Here is a 20525-nt window from a genome sequence, read left to right on the forward strand (position 1 = left end):
TCATTAAGAGCGCCGGCCCTCAATCTTACATAATCTACTATTTATAGGAGCAAGTGGAATGGAGGGAGACTGGATAGCAAGTTAAGCTGATATGACTGGATAGTGAAGCAAGCAACAGGGTTGGGTGGATAGTTCTTAAAGATGGGGATAACATGAAGTTCAAGCACATGGACTGCGCCTAAGTTCTAAAATAGGGAGTCATTCTATTGGCATCAAATCTTTATGTACATTCACAGAAAAGCTTAATCCATAGAAACAAATTATTTATGATGGACAATTATTGCAGCCCAACGCTCCAGACACACCAGGATATTATCAAGAGCTCAACTCCTGATCTTTAAATCAGCCAGATAATAGAGTTCATTATACAGCAGCAAGAACAAAGGCATGCAGCAGAAGTGATGGTTAGTGGGAGCTCCTGGTGCTAATCCCCCTCAATGGCGTGAGCTGAATTACTTTGTCATCCGGACTATGAAGGGTATCATCCTCACCTTAGAGTGTGTTAGGCTCGGAGGGTTCTGTGCTGTCCAAACAGCTCCCCTTGGGCTCCAGCAGCTGTATTCCTGGTCCATTTCCCCTCGTCAGTTCTCCAGACACTGAACAAGACTTTGGACAGCTCCACCATGCATCAGGTCACCAGTTCAGGGCTCTTGCTTCTTCTTTAGCCTGCTGCTCATGGCATCTGGCTCCACACAGCTCCCCCCCCCCCACCCCTCCCCCAATCCTAGCCTGCCAAAGATGCTGCTTACTGCAGGAAGGGGCTCACAGGGCCAACCAGTTCCTCTGTCTGACACTCCCCTTTGCCACTTGATGGCAGAGATCCTGCTACGTAGAGTTAATGATCAATGATTGGAAGTGAGAGAAAAGTAAGTAGGTGAAGGAATAGAGCATGTGATGAGGTGGAGTTTGAAGATGCATTAATTAGTATTTGGAGGGGATAAATAGTAACAGTCTATGGGGACCATATGTTCCCTGCTACCATCACCCACCACAAATACAGCTTGCAGCCATTGCTGTCTTCTTTACCAACTCACCACCTTCCATCTCAAACCTAGTAAGAAAAGAATATGGAGAAGAAAAGATGAGAGAAAAGCATGAGAAAGAGACAGAGCAGATGAGGTGATGGAGAGAAACATTGACATAGGGCAGAAAGTGACAATTTTCTCTCATTTTCTATGTGCAATGAGAGGTCAATTAATATTTTTTATAAAAAATGTCTGCGGCACTTTTTTTGCAAACCTTTCTATTGTGACTCTTAATGGAAATTGCCTATGTAGTTTTGTGCCATTGTCATACCTCCTGCAATATTGGCAGGAGAGTGACAAGTTTACAGTTTCCATTGTAAATGTGGAGATTAGCATTTACAATGAAAATAAAAGTAAGGACAGAATGGACAACTTTAAAATGGAGACTGAGTTACACATGTATATCCTGGTCCAATTATTGCTACTCTCTAACACTTTTTCACCTAAAAGCTACATTTGTTCTTGATTTCTCATTTCAAACTACCCGTGGTTTTATTTCCTCATGTGTAATACTACAGATGATCAACTGGTAGAAAAATAAATTTACTTTCTCTGTGAGCCTGTGTTGCTGCTAGATATATCCTGAACAGTAATTTGAGAAAGGGGCTGGGAATAGATAACCTGCTTTTGCCTTGAATGCATAGGGAAAATAATGGGAGAAAAATAAATAGAATACTTCCTTAGATACCAACTTATGCAATGTTTCTTTTTCTTTTCTGAAAGGTTTGAACCTGATTGCCTTCATCATAATTGTCTTCTCTTATTCGAGCATGTTTTATTCCATGCACAAAACTGGAATCCAGACACCAGAAATGAAAAGGCACATTCGAAGTGAAGTCGCAGTGGCTTACAGATTTTTCTTCATAGTGCTTTCTGATGCCCTTTGTTGGATTCCAATTTTTCTCTTAAAAGTCCTCTCATTGATTCAGGTGGAGATTCCAGGTATCTCTTACTGTTTCTTCATGCTTCTTTTCCCTTGATAAAAGTGCAATATTTTGTTTGTTACAAAAAGATGTTTTCTTGATTGTATAATTTGCTGCATTTGTCTCCCAATATTTCTGGTTAGTAGCTCGTGTATTTCTGCAAGTTGACTGATACAGGTAGCATTCTAGCTGTGCACTGAAATTGTATCAACTATTAATGTTTCAGGTTTTCAAAATTGAAAAAGAAACATTGTTTCAATGGGACTTTAAAAGGAAATAGAATAAACATTAGCTTAGGCAGAAACAAAGCTAGAAATAAAAAGACAGAGACAATGGATAAAGGGTAACAGTAGTAAAGTATTTCTTTCAGCTTAAAATGTTTAGAAACTTTTATTTCAGATATATGTGTTTAATAATTAGTAATAAAACCACTCCTGATATTAAATTAGATTTATTATTATTGCATTATTTATTTATTTCAGAATAACATGCATCGGATGATGTATAAAATTAGCTGGTATAGTTTCCTAAATCATCAGAAAGTTTAAGGATTAACTGAAAATCTTTAACATGACAATTGACCATCGATAGGCTGAAAAGCCAACTAAGGCAATTTTAGGACAGATCCTAGCAGCAGTGCTATGTTACCTTTAGAACATGGTTTAACACCTCTTACTGTCAGACTTTATGCATAACAGCAGCAGTACGATGAATATTTAGACCATACTGTTGCTGCAGATAGAAACTCTGGACTCTTGCCATCTATTCCATCCCCCTTCCCAATTACACTAGTGTGGAAATGATATTCTCAGTTCAATCCTCAGCTGAACTTCGAACATAAATCCTCTCAATCATGAAGATTACCATACTTCTTCCTGCATAAAATTCCCCACTTCTGCCCTTGCTTCATGTCATTTGTTACCAAATGTCTCAAATGTGCCTTCATCACCTCCTGGTTTGATTACCCTTGCCTGATTTTCATCCTCCAAACTGTAAGCCTGCTTATCTAAAACTCTTCTATTTTGTGTCAGATCCCATTGTTCTATTATTATTAGGGGGAGACAGTAGCCCTATTGGAAATGTCCCTGGACTAGTAATCTAAAGGTCTAGGCTAATGCTCTGGGGGTGTGTGTTCAGATCCAACCTTGGCAGTGAATGGAATTTAAATTCAATTCATAAAAATCTGGAACTGAAAGCTAGTTTCAGTAATTGTGACCACGAATCTATTGTTGATTGTTGCAAAAACCCATCTGGTTCACTAATGGCCTTTAGATAAGGAGACTACCATGCTTAACTGGTTTGTGACTTCAAATCCATAGTAATATGGTCGACCCATAACTGCCCTCTGAAATGGCCTACAAACGGCAATTAGGGATTGGTAGCGACAAGCCACATCCCATGAAAGAATACATTTTTCAAAATTTGAAAGCAAGTTTCTGGAGGATAGAACTGGAGCCGATCTTTACATACTTTTATATTTATTTAGAGTTATTCATTATAAATGTACACTTCTGTGCAGGAGGCAACGAGGAATATGTTGGTGGTTCCCTGCTATTTTATTGCAACCCTGTCCCCAACCTTTGGCACCCAGGCCCGCCACCACAAAGGCAGGGAAATTCAACTATCAGCCTTTTATACTAGATGAGCTTGCTGGCATATTTAGATCTAATTGCATTCTTATCTAGCTAATCTCAGCCAAGAGTATCACTTACAATGGCCTCTCTTATAGCTGTCCGCCATTACCTTCGGTGTCCAAAAATCTATCCTTAAAACCTTGGGCTGGATTCTCAGTTTCATGAAAACTGGCCTTTTACACCAGAAAAACTGGCATCAAAAGGCCACAGATTCACAGGAGGCTAGCAGGGAGCCTTCGTGGAGCTTGCAGCTCCAGCTGCAGATACGGCCCCCCGCACCTCCGGGTCAGAAGCCGCACATATGCATGGCGGTGGCCTCCAGCGGCCGAGCCGTGCTCCATGGCGGACTCAGACCTGGACCGCGGAAATAGTGCCCCCAATCGGCCGCGCGTCCGACCCGGACTGCCTGCACAATAAAGGCCCAGTCCCATATGAGGCCCCCGCTGCCCTCCGATAGGCCCACCCCCGACCATGGCGGCCGTGGACTAAGTCTGCAGCCGCCTCGCGAGTTTCCCGAATGGCTGGGACCATATTAGAAATACGCCATCGGGGCTTCGGCCAGTCGGGGGCGGAGAATAGCAGGGCAGGCCTCAAGCAATGGCCGCAGGTGGAGGATAATCGGGGCGGAGTACTCCCCGAATACGCCGCTTTTCGGGGGCGGAGAATCACTGAACTGGCGCCGGTCCCGATTTCATGCGGAAACTGGATTCCCCGCCCCGTCGTCGAACACGATTTCGGCGTCGGAGTGCGGAGAATCCAGCCCCTCATATTTCACATCTACACTCTTCCCCTCAGTGACATAATTCAAAAGTGGAGCATTAGATTTCACATGTACGTTGACAGCACGTAGCTATATCTCACCACCATTTCATGGACTCCTCCACTGTCACTAAATTATCACATTGTTTTTCTGACAAACAGTACTAGAAAAGCAGACATTTCTTCCAATTAAATACTGGAAAAATGTGAAGCTTGTCTTTGATTGCTGCCAAGAACAGCTTTCCCCAACTATTGACTCCACCTCTCTCCCTCACAACTATCTGAAGATGAACTAGACTGTTCATAACATTGGTGTCATATTTAACACCGAGTTGAGCCTCTGGCCATATATCTGGCAATCACTAAGGCCGTCTATTGCTGCCTCCTTAACATCACCCAACTCAGTCCCTGCTGATGAAACCCTCATCTATGCCTTGTTACATTGAGTCTTAACTATTTTAATGAACCCCTGGCCAGCCTCCCACTTTCTACCTCCAGAAACCTGAGGGTACTCAAAACTATGATATCCATATCCTTACCCACACTAAGTACTGTAAACATACACTACAGTGCTCGTTCACGTACAGTAAGCTTGGTAGAAGCAATGCATCAATTTTTAAAAAATTGTCCTTGGTTTCAAACCACTTAATTGTCTTATCCCTCTGTAATCTTCTCCAACCCGAAAACTCTCCAAAGTATCCGTACCCACCTAATTCAAGGCTCGATAACATTCCTGATTTTAGTTATACCACCATTTCTGGCCATGCCTTCAGCAGTCTAGGTCAAGTTCTGGAATTTATTCTCTAAATCTCTACCTCTGTTTCCTCCTTTAAGATGTTCTTTAAAACCTATCTCTTTGGCCAAACATTTGGTCTTCTGCCTGGCAAATCAAATGACGGGGAGGACAGGAAGGAACAAATCCTGGTGTCAGCAGATGGCAGTACAGCTGCATCCTGCATCCACAGTTTTCAGTGAAGAATTCAGGGAAAAAGGCCAACAGCAGGGAAATAACAAAGGCCAGAAGCGAGGGGGGCTGGATTCTCCGGTTCTCCAGCCGTGTGTTTCTTGTCGGTGCACCATTCGCTGGCGGCGGAATTCTATACTACCGCCGCTTGTCAGTGGGGTTTTCTATTGAAGTTATTCCACGCTGCCAGCAGGAAAAGTGAGGAGCAACGGCCGGATAATTCCGGCCAGGATGTCTCCCTGCAGGTTTTCCTCCAGGTGGCTCAGAAATGGCAGGAGATCTTATTCTCAACCGAAGGAAAGAATAGATATTTCCACCTGTCCAAGGGCGCTCGGGCAGAGGTAGGACTGGATGTTAGCTGTCATGCACTCCACTCCAACAGTGCAACCAGCTCCAAAGCTGGAGGCAGGTAGAATGACCTCCTCTGCACCACCTGGGTGAGTCTGAGTGCATAATGTGCATGCTGCGGCTGCCAGGTGGGCAACACATGACAGGTCTCAGGGTGGGGAGAAATTGGGCAGGCAGGCAGGCAAAATAATAGTATGTGCCAACAACAACTGGCTCAGGGGGAATGGCTGCGTGAGTAAAAGGCACCTGCCTCTTGGTGCCAGGAGCCTTCAAGCCTGATGAGAGCCGATGTGTGAGAGCCATCCAGGAGGATCCACCATGGGCCTAAGGGACGGCAAACAAGGAGGGACCAGTTGAACATTGGAGGCATATTTCCCCTTCTGACTCCAAAATTAAGGGGCTCGCAACACCAGAGAAAGAATGAAGGTGGGTGGAGGAATACCTGGGGCGAAATTCTCCCGAAACGGCGCGATGTCCGCCGACTGGCACCCAAATCGGCGCAAATCAGTTGGGCATCGCGCCGCCCCAAAGGTGCGGAATGCTCCGCATCTTTGGGGGCCGAGCCCCAACCTTAAGGGGCTAGGCCCGCGCCGGATGAATTTCCGCCCCGCCAGCTGGCGGAAAAGGCCTTTGGTGCCCCGCCAGCTGGCGTGGAAATGACATCGCCGGGCGGCGCATGCGCGGGAGCGTCAGCGGCCGCTGACGGCATTCCCGCGCATGCGCAGTGGAGGGAGTCTCTTCCGCCTCCGCCATGGTGGAGACCGTGGCGAAGGCGGAAGGGAAAGCGTGCCCCCACGGCACAGGCCCGCCCGCGGATCGGTGGGCCAGGCCACCGTGGGGGCACCCCCCTGGGCCAGATCGCCCCGCGCCCCCCCCCCCCCAGGACCCCGGAGCCCGCCCGCGCCGCCTTGTCCCGCCGGTAAGGTAGGTGGTTTAATCTACGCCGGCGGGACAGGCATTTTAGCGGCGGGACTTTGGCCCATCCGGGCCGGAGAATCGCGGGGGTGGGGCCCGCCAACCAGTGCGGCGTGATTCCCGCCCCCGCCGAATCTCCGGTGGTGGAGAATTCTGCAACCGGCGGGGGCGGGATTCACGCCAGCCCCCGGCGATTCTCCGACCTGGCGGGGGGTTGGAGAATCTCGCCCCAGATCTGAAAACCCTGACGGCCACTGAGGTGGAGGCTCTTGACTTTGCAGAAGAACAGGGCTGCTGGGCCATTGCTGATAAAGAGATCGAAATGGTGGTCGATGTCAATGAGGACGCCTAGAATGTGCTGAATACCTATAGGCAGAAAGTGGTCGGCATCGACGGGACAAATGAATGGGAAGGCATAAGACCTAATTGTTTGTGTGTTCCCATGCAGGTAGCCTCAATCCGGAGGTACAGATTACTACTTAAACAGAGATCCTGCAATCCATTTTTGGGGAGGAGGGTGTCCAAGTCTCAGAGGATGCAGTAATACATCTTTCTCTTGAACACTTCACCAACACAAAAACTTTCACCTCGGTGGATATGTGTGTAATCACAAATGGATTTGGGATCACAACCTGGTGAGCACCTCACAGACACACGGGAACAGCTGATGGAGGCTCTGATAGATGAAGGCCCTGACCGTTAGGGAATGTTGGAGGCTTGACCCATGCTGAGCACCAGGATAATCACAGAACCTGCTGGAATTACAGTATAAAACAGGGGAACACCTGGCAGAGCTGCAAGATGATATGCTCAGCAATGTGTGGACGAAGGAGGAGTCCATCTAGGCCATGTTATGCCAAATCTTAGGTATGAGCACATGATTTCCTTCATGATCAGGTTGACGACTGTCACAGAGATCTAGATCCAACAGTCCTCTCTTGGCTGCCGGGTATGCAAGCAGACATATGCATCATCATTTTGGTCAAGTGTTCTAGGCCTCAGTGGCCAGGAGGGTATAGTTCCCTCCAGGTGCCCCTCAATCTCCAGTAGAGAAGAAGATGCCATTGTGCATTGAGAGGGAGGAGGTGGTGTATCTGCCAAATCTGGGAGCTCCGAGGGAGACATGTGCTGCTCAGTTCCTCTGACAGTGACCCAACTGCCTCCAGGGGGAGCAGATACAAAGGAGACTTCTGCACTGATGCAAGAGCCCTTCTGAATGTCAGGCCCTCAGGACAGCTGCCGAGATCATCTCAGGCCATGGAGCATTGTGCCGAAAACTGAAGAATCTGAAAACTGCACTATATTTTGAGCGCCGACTTGACGTCACAAGTGGGAAATCCCACAAGCGGGCGATGTGCAGTTCCCAATGTTCCGCACATACACAGTTCCCAATGCGCTGCACACGGTATATTCTGAAATCCAAAAAATTCCAAAATCTGATATACACTCGGCCCCAAGCATTTTGGATAAGGGATTTTCAACCTTTAATCGTTCCTGTGTTTCATTAAATGTTTTTGCACCTAGGATGGCATGTGGCGCAGTGGATAGCACTGGGACTGCAGCGCTGAGGACCCGGGTTTGAATCCCGACCCTGGGTCACTTTCCGTGTGGAGTTTGCACATTCTCCCCATGTCTGCATGGGTTTCACCCCCACAACCCAAAGATGTGCGGGTTAGGTGGATTGGCCACGCTAAATTGCCCCTTAATTGGGGGGAAAAAAAATTGGGTATTCTTAAATTTATTTATTTTAAAAAATGTGTTTGCACCTGTTCATGCACCCTTTATTTACTGTCTTACGGCTTCTGATTGGCTCTGACAAACCTTGCACCCTTTTCTATGTGTGAGTAGGGTTGAAGGCAGAGTGTAGCCACGCCCAGGTATGGGACGCTGGACGTGGAGAGGCTGATCAATGGATAGTGGGAAGTAATATGCCCAATGAGCTGTGGGGGAGATGTGGTGGTGCTGGTGTGTGGCAGGCAGCTCAGGGACCAGATGTTTGCAGGAAGCAGCTGTGAATAATATTCTTGCAAGCATTCCTAGCATGTATCTCCAAGATCCTGGTTTCTGGTACAAATGGCTTATGTTGCTATCCTGCCTTCTCCTCTACAGTCACCCCATTAGAAGTCTCCTCCATTAGTCTGCATATAAGGCCTCATTGATCTGCTGCACTAGGTTGTGAAGAGCGCAGAAAATCACGCCGGGCGCCTATCTGTGATCCAATAGGCCTGCTCCCATTGGCAAGATCAGGATTCTTCCAATGAGGAAACCATTGTGCAGAGAAACCAATAATCACCACTTAAGGCCAATCTACATACAATTGATGGGTGTGACCCCCTATCTAACAGCCCCTGGTGACCTAATAATAAAAATAATCTTTATTAGTGTCACAAGTATGCTTAAATTAACATTGCAATGAAGTTACCGTGAAAACCCTCTAGTTGCCACACTCTGGCGCCTGTTCGGGTATGCCTCTGTAGAAAAGAGTCTGCCTCATTTGGTGTGTTGAAGAATTGGTCTTTTCCATTGAGAATCGAAAATGGGCAGAGTGTATCATCCAAATGCCAATTCCTTTTTTGTACAGCTGATGCGCAATCAATTACACTCAAGACAAAGTGATTTCATAACTGAAGGCTTTAATCTACTAAACCTCTTTCCCCAGCAGCTTCGAAACAGAAAGTGAAGGCTGCTGGGATGGCACCGTTTCTTACACTCCGCCTGTCATGGCAGAGCTACGTACAACAGCCAATGGTAGACTCCTGGGTCTAACCAATGGTCATCAGCCTCTTAGATACCACAATACCTGGTACTACCACATTCACCCCCTGTTAAAAAAGAGCCCGGCGGGGATGGTGGCCAGCATTAATAGTCGCCTTTAGCATGGTATGACCAGATATGGAGGTACCGTGATGTCGAGGATATTTACAAAGTGTTCACAGTGCAGCAATCAGTCGATCGGGTGGCCTCATCGTCCTTCTGGAGCGTCTGGGCTTCGGCGGTGATTCTGATGGGGGTCCCGGCAGTTGCGACTCCGGGAGCGTGGTTTTGTCCTCCCTGGCAGCTTCGTCACCCCTAGGCAGCGCTGTGGGGGCAAAAGGTTGACACGGCGGGGGGGTGGGGGGGGCGCCGGGCGCCTGTAGGGGGCTTCGATGGGTGGTCGGGCCTAGGCAGGAGCGGCGGGAGTACTGACGCTCCAGTGAGGTGCTATGGGGGAGGTGGGGGTGGGGGCAATGGTTCGGGTGCGCGTGGGGTTCCGGTGGGCGCCAGGTCCCGAAGGGAGACTGTGTCTTCCCGGCCGTCAGGGAATGCTACGTAGGGGTACTGGGGGTTAGCGTGCAGCAGGTGGACCCTCTCGACCAACGGGTCTGACTTGTGCACCCGCACGTGCTTCCGAAGCAGGATGGGTCTGGGTGTAGCTAGCCAGGTTGGGAGCGAGGTCCCGGAGGAGGACTTCCTGGGGAAAACAAGGAGACGTTCATGAGGTGTCTGATTTGTGGTTGTACAGAGCAGCGACCGGATGGCGTGGAGGGCCATCGGGACGACCTCTTGCCAGCGGGACACTGGGTGATTCCTGGACCGTAGGGCCAGTAGAACGGTCTTCCAGACCGTTCCGTTCTCCCTCTCTACCTGCCCATTTCCCCGGGGGTTGTAACTGGTTATCCTGCTCGAGGCGATGCCCTTGCTGAGCAGGAATTGACGCAGTTCGTCGCTCATAAAGGAGGACCCCCTATCACTGTGAATGTACGCAGGGAAACTGAACAGTGTAAAGATACCCTGGAGGGCCTTAATGACGGTGGTTGTGATCATGTCTGGGAAGGGGATGGCGAATGGGAACCGGGAGTACTCGTCAATCACATTCAGGAAATACGTGTTGCGGTTGGTGGAGGGGAGGGGGCCTTTGAAATCCATGCTGAGGCGTTCAAAGGGATGGGAAGCCTTTATCAGGTGTGCCCTCTGTGGCCGGTAGAAGTGGGGTTTGCACTCTGCGCAGATTTGGCAGTCCCTGGTGACTGACCTGACCTCCTCCGATGGAGTAGGGCAGATTGCAGGTCTTGACAAAATGGAAAAAGCGAGTGACCCCCGGGTGGCAGAGGTCCTCGTGGAGGGATCGGAGGCGGTCCACTTGTGCAGTGGCACAAGTGCCGTGGGACAGGGCATCAAGAGGCCCGTGTAGCTTCCCCGGACGTTACAAGATCTCGTAGTTGAAGGTGGAGAGTTCTATCCTCCACCGCAAGATCTTGTCGTTTTTAATCTTGCCCCGCTGTGCATTATCGAACATGAAGGCCACCGACCGTTGGTCTGTGAGGAGAGTGAATCTCCTGCCGGCCAGGTAATGCCTCCAGTGTCGCACAGCTTCTACTATGGCTTGTGCCTTTTTTACGACCGAGGAATGGCGAATTTCGGAAGCATGGAGGGTACGGGAGAAGAAAGCTACGGGCCTGCCCGCTTGGTTGAGGGTGGCCGCCAGAACAACGTCGGACACATCGCTCTCGACCTGGAAGGGGAGGGACTCGTCGATGGCGCGCATCGTGGCCTTTGCAATGTCTGCTTTGATGCGGCTGAAGGCCTGGCAGACCTCTGTCGACAGGGGGAAGGTTGTGGACTGGATCAGGGGTCGGGCTTTGTCTGCGAATTTGGGGACCCACTGTGCATAATAACTGAAGAACCCGAGACAGCGCTTCAGGGTCTTGGGGCAGTGAGGGAGGGGGAACTCCATAAGGGGGCGCATGCGCTCAGGGTCTTCACTTCGCACTACGTAGCCTAGAATGGCTGGACGGTCGGTGCTAAACACGCATTTCTCCTTATTGTAGGTCAGATTAAGGATTTTCGCGGTCTGGAGAAATTTGCGGAGGTTGGTGTCGTGGTCCTGCTGGTCATGGCCGCAGATGGTGACGTTATCCAGATACGGAAATGTTGCGCGTAAGCCGTACCGGTCAACCATTCGGTCCATCTCTCGCTGGAAGACCGAGACCCCATTAGTGACTGTAGCGCACAAAGACTCCGAGAGACGAATAGAGTGAAGTCGATGAGGCTTTATTAAGCGTGACTGTTCCCCCGCAGTTCAGTAGTAGACTGCCTGCGGGGGAGGACTCCAGGTACTTATACTCCGCCTTCAGGGCGGAGCTAGAGGTCAACGTCCAACCAGGACCCAGGATCTGTCAGCCAATGACATCACGGCTTCACAGTCCCACATGACCCCTAATGCATACTACCACATTCACCCCTTGTTAAAAATGAACCCGGCGGGGTGATGCTTCGCATGGTGGTAAGGGTTTACAAGGTTGGTCCTGGGAGGAAAACTTTCGCATGTTATTACAGTATGTACAAGGTTTTTTTTTGTTTCAAACTATTTACAGTAATTGTCAGGAAAAGACAAAATGTTCTCGTTAAAAGTCCACATATTGTACTGTTAGATCGACGCCACGAGTCGGTCGGGCGGTCTGGTCGTCCGTGTCGATCGCCTCGGCCCCGGTGGTGGTGGTGGTGCTTGTTCCGGTGTTGTCGTCTCCGGGAGCCTTACGGTTTCAGCTTGGGCTTCATTCCTGGTCGGGGCTGGGAGGAGGACCGATCCTCCTGGGAAGGGGGCGGTCGCGGGGTGCGGCGGTGGCAGGAATGGGGGGGGGGTTGGGTGATTGGTGTCGGGGGGGTGTGTGTGTTGCCGGCGGGCGCCAGATCTCGCAGGGAGACCGTGTCCTGTCGGCCGTCGGGGTACTCCACGTAAGCGTACTGCGGGTTCGCGTGAAGGAGGTGAACCCTTTCGACCAACGGGTCCGACTTGTGCGCCCGCACGTGCTTTCGGAGCAAGATGGGTCCTGGGGCCGCCAGCCAGGTCGGCAGCGATGTTCCAGAGGAGGACTTCCTGGGGAAGACAAGGAGGCGCTCATGAGGCGTTTGGTTAGTGCTAGTACACAGTAGTGACCGGATGGAGTGGAGGGCGTCCGGGAGGACCTCCTGCCACCGTGAAAATGGGAGGTCCCTGGACCGTAGGGCCAGTAGGACGGTCTTCCAGACCGTGCCGATCTCCCTCTCTACTTGCCCGTTCCCCTGGGGATTGTAGCTGGTCGTCCTGCTCGAGGCTATACCGTTGCTGAGCTGGCGCAGCTCGTCACTCATGAAGGAGGACCCCCTATCGCTGTGGACGTATGCGGGGCAACCGAACAGTGTGAATATGGTGTTCAGGGCTTTAATGACTGTGGCCGCGGTCATGTCAGAGCAGGGGATGGCGAATGGGAAGCGGGAGTACTCGTCCACCACATTAAGGAAGTATATATTGCGGTCGGTGGAGGGGAGGGGTCCTTTGAAATCCAGACTAAGGCGTTCAAAGGGGCGGGAAGCCTTAATCAGGTGCGCACCATCCGGCCTGAAAAAATGCGGTTTGCACTCTGCGCAGATGTGGCAGTTCCTTGTGACTGTACGGACCTCCTCTAAAGAGTTTGGGAGGTTGCGGGACTTGATAAAGTGGTAAAACCGAGTGACCCCCGGGTGGCAGAGGTCCTCGTGGAGGGTTTGGAGGCGGTTAATTTGTGCGTTGGCACATGTGCCGCTGGATAGGGCATCGGACGGCTCGTTCAGCTTTCCGGGTCGATACAAGATCTCGTAGTTGAAGGTGGAGACCTCGATCCTCCACCTTAAGATCTTGTCGTTTTTGATTTTGCCCCGCTGTGCATTATCGAACATGAAGGCTACCGACCGTTGGTCCGTGAGGAGAGTGAATCTCCTGCCGGCCAGGTAATGCCTCCAATGTCGCACAGCTTCCACTACGGCTTGGGCTTCCTTTTCCACTGAGGAGTGGCGGATTTCTGAAGCGTGGAGGGTTCGGGAGAAAAAGGCCACGGGTCTTTTAGCGGCGGGACTTTGGCCCATAATACCGTCAGGTATTTGGATAATAATTGGAGAGCATTCTGGGGAAGGTGGGACCTGTACAAGCAGGACGGGTTGCATCTGAACCAGAGGGGCACCAATATCCTGGGAGGGAGGTTTGCTAGTACTCTTCGGGAGGGTTTAAACTAATTTGGCAGGGGAATGGGAACCGGATTTGTAGTCCAGCAACTAAGGTAGCCGATATTCAGGACGCCAAAGCATGTAATGAGGCAGTGGGGAAGGGAACACTGACAAAGGAGAGTATTTGCAGGCACGGAGATGGGTTGAAGTGTGTATACTTCAACGCAAGAAGCATCAGGAATAAGGTGGGTGAACTTAAGGCATGGATCGGTACTTGGGACTACGATGTGGTGGCCATCACGGAAACTTGGATAGAAGAGGGGCAGAAATGGTTGTTGGAGGTCCCTGGTTATAGATGTTTCAATAAGATTAGGGAGGGTGGTAAAAGAGGTGGGGGGGGTGGCATTATTAATTAGAGATAGTATAACAGCTGCAGAAAGGCAGTTCGAGGAGTATCACCCTATTGAGGTAGTATGGGTTGAAGTCAGAAATAGGAAAGGAGCAGTCACCTTGTTAGGAGTTTTCTATAGGCCCCCCAATAGTAACAGAGATGTGGAGGAACAGATTAGGAAACAGATTTTGGAAAGGTGCAGACGTCATAGGGTAGTAGTCATGGGCGACTTTAACTTCCCAAATATTGAGTGGAAACTCTTTAGATCAAATAGTTTGGATGGGATGGTGTTTGTGCAGTGTGTCCAGGAAGCTTTTCTAACACAGTATGTAGATTGTCCGACCAGAGGAGGGGCAATATTGGATTTAGTACTGGGTAATGAACCAGGGCAAGTGATAGATTTGTTAGTGGGGGAGCATTTTGGAGATAGTGACCACAATTCTGTGACTTTCACTTTAGTAATGGAGAGGGATAGGTACGTGCAACAGGGCAAGGTTTACAATTGGGGGAAGGGTAAATACGATGTTGTCAGACAAGAATTGAAGTGCATAAGTTGGGAACATAGGCTGGCAGGGAAGGACACAAGTGAAATGTGGAACTTGTTCAAGGAACAGGTGCTACGTGTCCTTGATATGTATGTCCCTGTCAGGCAGGGAAGAGATGGTCGAGTGAGGGAACCATGGTTGACAAGAGAGGTTGAATGTCTTGTTAAGAGGAAAAAGGTGACTTATGTAAGGCTGAGGAAACAAGGTTCAGACAGGGCATTGGAGGGATACAAGATAGCCAGGAGGGAACTGAAGAAAGGGATTAGGAGAGCTAAGAGAGGGCATGAACAATCTTTGGCGGGTAGGATCAAGGAAAACCCCAAGGCCTTTTACACATATGTGAGAAATATGAGAATGACTAGAGCGAGGGTAGGTCCGATCAAGGACAGTAGCGGGGGATTGTGTATTGAGTCTGAAGAGATAGGAGAGGTCTTGAATGAGTATTTTTCTTCTGTATTTACAAATGAGAGGGGCGATATTGTTGGAGAGGACAGTGTGAAACAGATTGGTAAGCTCGAGGAAATACTTGTCAGGAAGGAAAATGTGTTGGACATTTTGAAAAACTTGAGGATAGACAAGTCCCCCGGGCCTGACGGGATATATCCAAGGATTCTATGGGAAGCAAGAGATGAAATTGCAGAGCCGTTGGCAATGATCTTTTCGTCCTCACTGTCAACAGGGGTGGTACCAGGGGATTGGAGAGTGGCGAATGTCGTGCCCCTGTTCAAAAAAGGAACTAGGGATAACCCTGGGAATTACAGGCCAGTTAGTCTTACTTCGGTGGTAGGCAAAGTAATGGAAAGGGTACTGAAGGATAGGATTTCTGAGCATCTGGAAAGACACTGCTTGATTAGGGATAGTCAGCACGGATTTGTGAGGGGTAGGTCTTGCCTTACAAATCTTATTGAATTCTTTGAGGAGGTGACCAAGCATGTGGATGAAGGTAAAGCAGTGGATGTAGTGTACATGGATTTTAGTAAGGCATTTGATAAAGTTCCCCATGGTAGGCTTATGCAGAAAGTAAGGAGGCATGGGATAGTGGGAAATTTGGCCAGTTGGATAACGAACTGGCTAACCGATAGAAGTCAGAGAGTGGTGGTGGATGGCAAATATTCAGCCTGGATCCCAGTTACCAGTGGCGTACCGCAGGGATCAGTTCTGGGTCCTCTGCTGTTTGTGATTTTCATTAATGACTTGGATGAGGGAGTTGAAGGGTGGGTCAGTAAATTTGCAGACGATACGAAGATTGGTGGAGTTGTGGATAGTAAGGAGGGCTGTTGTCGGCTGCAAAGAGACATAGATAGGATGCAGAGCTGGGCTGAGAAGTGGCAGATGGAGTTTAACCCTGAAAAGTGTGAGGTTGTCCATTTTGGAAGGACAAATATGAATGCGGAATATAGGGTTAACGGTAGAGTTCTTGGCAATGTGGAGGAGCAGAGAGATCTTGGGGTCTATGTTCATACATCTTTGAAAGTTGCCACTCAAGTGGATAGAGCTGTGAAGAAGGCCTATGGTGTGCTCGCGTTCATTAACAGAGGGATTGAATTTAAGAGCCGTGAGGTGATGATGCAGCTGTACAAAACTTTGGTAAGGCCACATTTGGAGTACTGTGTACAGTTCTGGTCGCCTCATTTTAGGAAGGATGTGGAAGCTCTGGAAAAGGTGCAAAGAAGATTTACCAGGATGTTGCCTGGAATGGAGAGTAGGTCTTACGAGGAAAGGTTGAGGGTGCTAGGCCTTTTCTCATTAGAACGGAGAATGATGAGGGGCGACTTGATAGAGGTTTATAAGATGATCAGGGGAATAGATAGAGTAGACAGTCAGAGACTTTTTCCCCGGGTGGAACACACCATTACAAGGGGACATAAATTTAAGGTGAAAGGTGGAAGATATAGGAGGGATATCAGAGGTAGGTTCTTTACCCAGAGAGTAGTGGGGGCATGGAATGCACTGCCTGTGGAAGTAGTTGAGTCGGAAACATTAGGGACCTTCAAGCAGCTATTGGATAGGTACATGGATGACGGTAAAATGATATAGTGTAGATTTATTTGTTCTTAAGGGCAGCACGGTAGCATTGTGGATAGCACAATTGCTTCACAGCTCCATGGTCCCAGGTTCGATTCCGGCTTGGGTCATTGTCTGTGCGGAGTCTGCACGTCCTCCCCGTGTCTGCGTGGGTTTCCTCCGGGTGCTCCGGTTTCCTCCCACAGTCAAGATGTGCGGGTTAGGTGAATTGGCCAATGATAAGTTGCCCTTAATGTCCAAATTGCCCTTGGTGTTGGGTGGAGGTGTTGAGTTTGGATATGGTGCTCTTTCCAAGAGCCGGTGCAGACTCAAAGGGCCGAATGGCCTCCTTCTGCACTGTAAATTCAATGATAATCTATGATTAATCTAGGACAAAGGTTCGGCGCAACATCGTGGGCCGAAGGGCCTGTTCTGTGCTGTATTTTCTATGTTCTATGTCTGCCCGCTTGGTTAAGGGTGGCCGCTAGAGCTACGTCGGAGGCGTCGCTCTCGACCTGGAAGGGGAGGGACTCGTCGATGGCGCGCATCGTGGCCTTTGCGATATCCGCTTTGATGCGGCTGAAGGCCTGGCAAGCCTCTGTCGACAGAGGGAAGGTCGTGGTCTGTATTAGGGGGCGGGCCTTGTCTGCGTACTGGGGGACCCACTGGGCGTAGTATGAAAAGAACCCCAGGCAGCGTTTTAGGGCTTTTGAGCAGTGCGGGAGGGGAAATTCCATGAGGGCGCGCATACGTTCGGGGTCGGGGCCTATTATCCCATTGCGCACTACGTAGCCCAGGATGGCTAGCCGGTTTGTGCTAAAGACGCACTTGTCCTCGTTGTACGTGAGGTTCAAGGCTTTAGCGGTCTGGAGGAATTTTTGGAGGTTGGCGTCGTGGTCCTGCTGATCGTGGCCGCAGATGGTTACATTGTCGAGATACGGGAACGTGGCCCGTAACCCGTGTTGACCAACCATTCGGTCTATCTCTCGTTGGAAGACCGAGACCCCGTTTGTGACGCCAAATGGGACCCTTAGGAAATGGTATAATCGCCCGTCTGCCTCGAAGGCTGTGTACTTGCGGTCACTTGGGCGGATGGGGAGCTGATGGTAGGCAGACTTGAGGTCCACGGTGGAGAAGACCTTATATTGGGCAATCCGATTGACCATGTCGGATATGCGGGGGAGAGGGTACGCGTCTAGTTGTGTGTACCTGTTGATGGTCTGGCTATAGTCTATGACCATCCTTTGCTTCTCCCCTGTCTTTACTACTACCACCTGTGCTCTCCAGGGACTATTGCTGGCCTGGATTATGCCTTCCTTTAGTAGCTGCTGGACTTCGGACCGAATGAATGTCCGGTCCTGGGCGCTGTACCGTCTGCTCCTAGTGGCGACGGGTTTGCAATCCGGGGTGAGGTTTGCAAACAAGGATGGGGGTTGCACCTTGAGGGTTGCGAGACCGCAGATAGTGAGTGGGGGTATTGGGCCGCCGAATTTGAAGGTTAGGCTCTGTAGATTGCACTGGAAATCTAATCCCAGTAATGTGGGGGCGCAGAGTTGGGGAAGGACGTAGAGCCAGTAGTTTTTGAATTCCCTCCCTTGCACCGTTAGGGTAACTATGCAGAAGCCTTTGATCTGTACGGAGTGGGATCCTGCAGCTAGGGAAATCTTTTGTGCGCTGGGATGGATGGTCAAAGAACAGCGTCTTACCGTGTCGGGGTGGATAAAGCTCTCCGTGCTCCCGGAGTCGACTAGGCATGGTGTCTCGTGCCCGTTTATCAGCACCGTTGTCGTCGTCGTCTGGAGCGTCCGGGGCCGAGCTTGGTCCAGCGTCATTGAAGCCAGACGTGGTTGTAGTGGTTGAGCGTCTTCTTCGAACCCCGTGGAGCCGTCGACACTGGGGTCCGTTGTTGCCGTCCAAGATGGCGTCGGGGGTGAACAAGATGGCTGCCCCCATGCATCGCACATGGCTGGGGGGTCACAAGATGGCGGCGGGGGTGGACAAAATGGCCACCCCCATGCGTCGCACAGGTCTGGGGTGGTCCAAGATGGTAGGCAGTCTGCGGGTCGCACATGGGGCGCTGGGGGGGTTGGGGAGCGTTGAGAACACGCAGGACTCCCTCTTCTCTGGGGACAGCGGTGGTCGGGACCCAGAGTGGCTGCGCCTGCGGGTCGTACATGGGGCGCTGGGGGGGTTGGGGAGCGTAAACGGCGTGCAGGGCTCCCTGTTCTCCCGGGACAGCGGCGACCTCGCGGGACCGGCACACAGCCGGGAAATGGCCCTTTTTCCCGCAGCTCTTATAGATCGCTGCGCGGGCCGGGCAGCGCTGCCGGGGGTGTTTTGCCTGGCCGCAGAAATAGCAGCGGGCACCCCCGGTGCGACTTGGCGTTTGGACCGCGCAAGCCTGTGGGGTGTCCGGGGGGGGGGTGGGTTTGTCGCGACGGGTACGTACGGAGCCCAATGGGCTGCCGCGCGGTCGGGGCCGTAGGCGCGGGTATTTCGCGCGGCCACGCCTAGGGAGGCTGCTAGGGCCCGTGCCTCTGAGAGTCCTAGCGACTCTTTTTCTAGAAGTCTTTGGCGGATTTGGGAGGAGTTCATACCTGCCACAAAAGCATCGCGCATTAACATGTCCGTGTGTTCATTTGCGTTCACCGGCGGGCAGCTGCAGGCTCGTCCCAAAATTAGTAGCACGGCGTAGAATTCATCTATCGATTCTCCGGGACTTTGCCGTCTCGTTGCGAGTTGATAGCGAGCGTAGATCTGGTTTACTGGGCGGACATAGAGACTTTTTAGTGCTGCGAACGCCGTCTGGAAATCCTCTGCGTCTTCGATGAGAGAGAAAATCTCCATGCTTAACCTCGAGTGCAGGACCTGTAGTTTTTGGTCTTCTGTGACCCGGCCGGTGGCCATTCTGAGGTAGGCCTCGAAACAAGTCTGCCAGTGCTTGAAAGCTGCTGCCACGTTCACTGCGTGGGGGCTGATCCTCAGGCATTCCGGGATGATCCTGAGCTCCATAGTCCTTTAGTCACGCTTAATAAATTGTAGCGCACAAAGACTCCGAGAGACGATTAGAGTGAAGTCGATGAGGCTTTATTAAGCGTGACTGTTCCCCCGCAGTTCAGTAGTAGACTGCCTGCGGGGGAGGACTCCAGGTACTTATACTCCGCCTTCAGGGCGGAGCTCGAGGTCAACGTCCAACCAGGACCCGGGATCTGTCAGCCAATGACATCACGGCTTCACAGTCCCACATGACCCCTAATGCATACTACCACAGTGACACCAAAGGGAACTCTTAAAAATTGATAGAGCCGCCCATCTGCTTCGAAGGCCGTGTACTTGCGGTCACTAGTGCGGAGGGGTAGCTGGTGGTAGGCGGACTTGAGATCCACCGTGGAGAAGACCGTGTATTGTGCGATCCTGTTTACCAGGTCGGCTATACGGGGGAGAGGGTACGCGTCCAGCTGCGTAAACCTGTTGATGGTCTGGCTGTAGTCAATGACCATCCTATGCTTCTCCCCGATCTTTACCACCAGTACTTGAGCTCTCCAGGGACTTTTGCTCGCTTCGATGACCCCTTCCCCCAGCAGCCTTTGGACCTCTGACCTGATGAAGGACCAGTCCTGGGCACTGTACCGCCTGCTCCTGGTGGCGACGGGTTTGCAATCCGGGGTGAGGTTCGCAAACAGGGAAGGCGGGTCGACCTGAAGGGTCGCGAGGCTGCAGACAGTAAGGGGAGGTATAGGGCCGCCGAATTTAAAAGTCAGGCTTTGCAAATGGCATTGGACGTCCAGCCCCAGGAGGGTAGCCGTGCAGAGGTGCGGCAGGGCGTACAGGCGGAAATTGTTGAATTTCCTGCCTTGGACAGTGAGGTTCGCGAGGCAGAACCCCTTTATCTCCACCGAGTGTGACCCGGAGGCTAGGAGATCCTTTGATTTACAGGGTGGGTTACAAGTGAACAGCGCCTTACCGTGTCGGGGTGAACAAAGCTTTCCGTGCTCCCAGAGTCAATCAGGCAAGACGTCTCGTGGCCGTTGATGAAGACCATCGTTGTAGCTGTTGCGAGTATCCGGGGTCGACTTTG

General features: G+C 50.8%; 1 protein-coding gene across 2 annotated transcripts in view; it reads left to right on the plus strand.

The window, feature by feature from the left end:
- rxfp2b (relaxin family peptide receptor 2b) overlaps positions 1–20525 on the plus strand; it is a 246366-nt gene that overhangs the window by 215269 nt on the left and 10572 nt on the right. The window contains exon 17 of one of the 2 annotated variants that reach the window (XM_072476985.1): positions 1749–1967. The exons of the other annotated variant lie outside the window; for it this stretch is intronic. Within the exon in view, the coding sequence (XP_072333086.1) occupies positions 1749–1967 (219 nt within the window). The remainder of the gene's footprint in view (positions 1–1748; positions 1968–20525) is intronic. 2 annotated transcript variants of the gene reach the window in all.

Source organism: Scyliorhinus torazame, chromosome 15 (genome assembly GCF_047496885.1).
Source record: "Scyliorhinus torazame isolate Kashiwa2021f chromosome 15, sScyTor2.1, whole genome shotgun sequence".
In the NCBI taxonomy this organism is placed as follows: Eukaryota; Metazoa; Chordata; class Chondrichthyes; order Carcharhiniformes; family Scyliorhinidae; genus Scyliorhinus; species Scyliorhinus torazame.